Below are 4,061 nucleotides of genomic sequence, written 5' to 3' on the forward strand. Positions count from 1 at the left end.
ATTTAGGGGACTATACTGCACGTACTACCAATGTATGCTGTCTTTTGTTTACATGCAGATTGTGTTCCTACACAGCTCCTTCTTTTTTTTTAAATTTACTGTAAATGGTTGGCACTTTCCAGAAGTTTGGTGTTACTGTTTGTATTAAGACCTTCTCACATGTCTTTGTTTTTCCTGTTGTGAAAACATCTCTGCCATGCCCAGGAAACTTGGGCTGGAGGCAAGCAGAACGAGACAGCATCTGCAATCTCCCTGCAGGTCAGTAGCCTGCAAAGTGGCTCAGCACCTTGATCCTGCTGCCTGCTTATTCGTGCAAACTGTGATACTAGTGATGTGTCTGTGCAATAAATGGACGTGGAGAATGCCAATGGCCAATTATCTCAAGGCGTTGTCAAAAGGAGCCATCAAAATATGCTGGATCTGAAAATATTTGGAATTTTAGCCTCTTTTTTTCCATTTCTTATTAGACTAAGGAAGTTAATCTGATATTCTTAACCCTGCCCAGAAGAATTAGTCTCTGCATGTAACTATTCTGTATTATTTTCCATTCAGTAAAAACAGGCACTAGTGTCCTGGGAGGGCTGGCTGGGCATCCTTGCCCTCGGCAGATGCCTGCAGTTTTTCCTCTGGCACCGGATCCAGGTCTGGCACTTTCTGCCCCGTCTTGGCGACTGTGAATCTGCTCATGTGCAGAGCTTCTTCGTAGACTGGAGGAGTGTCTGATGCTGAGAGGGGTGGTGTTCCCTGCGCAGTGTTATGGGAGCGTGCCACCGCTAATATCCTCCTGGCAGCGGGCCCAAACACGGAATGGAGAGCTGAAAGGGAGGAGACAGAAGCCGTTTGCCTCATCCTGAAAGCACGATGCAGTTAGTGGAGGACGAGTATATCTGCAGCACACAGGCTTTACTCTCCCCATAGCCTGAATGTTTTTCTTTTCCTGCCCCTTCATCCTTCCCTAAAAGGGGGTGGTGGGGGTGGTGAAACCCCATCAGCAACATCCCCCAATTTCTCCTTCATCAAATGCCACCAAGGCCTGTAGCTGCCCTAATTCCACCGAAACATGTCTCACAGCTGACTCACCATCTGGCTGCATTTGCTACACGAAGCCTGGTGAGCACCTTAATTTGTACTATGTGCAGATGCCACCTTCCCCACCTCCTGCCACGAACTTCCCTCTGCCAGCCTTGGGATACTGCAATCTGGGCTTTTTACAGTGTGGCCCCTCACTTCGGGGTGTGCTGAGGTCCCCAGCCTCTGTTGAAGCCAACTCACAGGTAATGGTGCTCTGGAGGGTGCTGTCATGATCAAAAGCAATGACAGTGACCTGATAGGGCTGAGGACCCGATTCCTCCCCTGTCTGATGGCAATGAAAACAGCATCTCACACAGACGGAAACCAAGCCACACAGGAGCAGCAGCCCACCGATCACCACCACCAGCCTGGAAAGGGAGAGGACACAGAATTAAGACAGAAAGACTTCGTTTGCAGGGGACCTTTTAAGGTCTCTAACTGCTCGAAGTAGGGCTAACCTCAAAGCTAGACATGGTCATTTGGAGCCTTGTCCAGCAGAGTTTGGACAGTCTCCAGGGATGGAGATCCCGTGTCCCCTCTGGGCACCCATTCCTGTGCTGCACCACCCTTGGGGGAAGCATTTTTTCCTTCTGTCTAATCAGAATTTCCCTGGATGCAGCTTGGCCAGTTGCTTCAGGTCCTTCTGCTGGGCACCTCTGAGAAGGCTCTGGCTCTATCTTCTCTCTAGATCCACCTTAGGTAGTGGAAAACTGCAATTAGGCTGCCCCCTCAGCCTCCTCCAGGCTGAACAAACCTGGTCCTTTCAGCCCTTCCTCATACATCATGTCCTCTGGACCTCTGACCATTGCATTTGCTCTCCAGTGGACTTGCTCCAGTTTGTCAACATGTCTTTTGTACTGGGGGACCAAAACTGGACTAGGTATTCCTCATAAGTGTCCTCATAAGTGACAAGTGGAGAGGAAAAATCGTATCTCAATCTGCTGGCTACACTTGGATTAATGCACCCTTGTAGAGGTCCAATGACTACCGTCCTTTTAATCTCCTTTAAACCTTTTTAATCTGGTGAGAATTGCTAAGGAATCAGACTGAAATTACTTAAAAAATAGGCCTTTTAAAAGGCATATTGTGCCATGAATGCTTTATTAATATTGTGCATCCAACTAAATTAATACATGGAATAAAAAAGGAGGCCTGCGATGGCAAGTCAACATTTGTCCAAGATGATGCGATAGCTAAGGGGTTGCCTTGCTACTGTAGCTCATTAGGGGGTGCCAAGGAAAAGCGGGGGTGGCATCGCACTTGAGCAGGTCACATTTAACCCCACTCTTTGCTACTGAAATTGTCCAGATATGCAGATATTTAAAGTAAACATATGCCATCTTACCAGATGTACCACAAACGGTCCCACTCTGTACCTGAACAGCTGAGAAGAGGATACAAGAAATAGTTAGCCACGGAATACCAAATAAATGGGAAGATCCTTACTGTATCCTCTTCCAGCTTCCCTCACACTCCTCACTTAATGTCCAGCTTCTAAATGGCATAATGATGAGAAACTCACTGTGCTTTGTGGAGGAGACAGTTGTCCGACCTCATCAATCTCCCCGTTAGCTGAGTTTCCCTTCTGTTTGGCTTTGTCTCTTTTATTGTTTCCCTGATATTTGTGCCTGCCCAATTCTGTTTGCAAACCTTAGGGATCTGCATTCATATTTGTTTTGTCTTCATTTCTGTTATTCTTACAAATGACATCACGAAGAGTAATATTCACCAAAGCAGTATATTTCAAACCAATTTTTCAAGGAAACGTCAATTCCAAATTCATTATCTCAGTCAATCAAAATTATACCAGAAAGCTCATAATCATTACAGTTATCCAAATAGGTAACGGGAACAGTACCACATGATCAGTATGTTGAATAGATAGTAATTAATACACTTCAGATTCAGAGCAACAGAAATTTTATGTGAGTTTTCAATAGTTACAATTAAAGTAAGCTTTTGTGGAAAATGTCATAACACTGATGTCCACTACTACCTTTGTCCTTTATTTTCTTCTGAAAAGACAGCAAGATCAACAAATACTCACAGCTCAGTGTTGAGGCAGCCTTCCTCACCTCTCACTTGGGGGAACTAGAAGGAGAAAAACAAACAAGACACAGCTAGAGAGAATTAAGTCTTTGTCATATGCAACTTTTATCTCTCTCACCTGGACTATTGCCAGTCTGAATCTCCTACGGCAAGGACTTACTGTTATCTATCTTCCGTTGTTTCCATCGTATATTCTGCTGTAGATTTGATGTTATGGTGGTACCAACTGCATTGTTTCATATCTTAACTTCCCATAGTCATTAAAATCGTACTTAGCACTGCTCGCAGCACAGACCCCGACTTACCTTCACCCTCACCACAAGTTTCCCTTTCCCCACCACAAGCTGTGTCATGCTGCAGATGAAGATCCTTCTCCATGCTCCAATATTAAGAGCCTTTAAAATGTCCTGCTTCATATTATACTCACACTGACTTAAATTCTGCTCCGTCCCTCCAGCACTGCTACCTGTCTCATTCCTTTGCCTTAGGTATCCTGACCTCTGTGTTACCATCCCTGGGATAGCAGCAAATATTATTCTCTTCTGTGCATCTGCCTTTTATATGCCAGTTCTTTCTACTATCAGGGAAATTCTTGTGACTGTCAGTTGCTAATGCCCCTCCATCTTTCCAAGGTAACTCCACAACTGAGCAGAGACCCCATAAAAAGGAACCTGGGGTGTGACTTACCCATAAGAAACACCCTAAAACAAAGCAGATCATGACTGGGCCGTGCATCCCCGTAAGGTGGTTCTGTGGCCTCTTGCTGTCTCAAGCTGCCTGATGTCTTCTTGTCCTTTCTAGTTTCAGTTCATCCTCACCAGTCCACTGACCAGGAGAAGGAGCAGATTCCTCCTTGTGTGTTGAATCCAGTCTCTTCTTCCTGCTCTACCTCTTTCTGTCCTCCTCTGGGTCTATCCTTCTTCTCAGCCCTTCAGGTTTTT

General features: G+C 45.5%; 1 protein-coding gene across 1 annotated transcript; it reads right to left on the reverse strand.

Annotated features, from left to right (window-relative positions):
* Positions 1-564: 564 nt before the first annotated feature.
* On the reverse strand, positions 565-3,855 carry TMEM52B (transmembrane protein 52B). Its single transcript, XM_072850631.1, has 5 exons — positions 3,808-3,855; positions 3,119-3,162; positions 2,417-2,455; positions 1,273-1,439; positions 565-815 (listed from the first exon to the last, which is right to left on the reverse strand). Exons 1-5 carry the CDS (start codon positions 3,853-3,855, stop codon positions 565-567), a joined length of 549 nt encoding a protein of 182 aa, XP_072706732.1.
* Positions 3,856-4,061: the final 206 nt, after the last annotated feature.

The sequence above is a fragment of the Ciconia boyciana genome, chromosome 1 (genome assembly GCF_034638445.1).
Source record: "Ciconia boyciana chromosome 1, ASM3463844v1, whole genome shotgun sequence".
NCBI lineage: Eukaryota > Metazoa > Chordata > Aves > Ciconiiformes > Ciconiidae > Ciconia > Ciconia boyciana.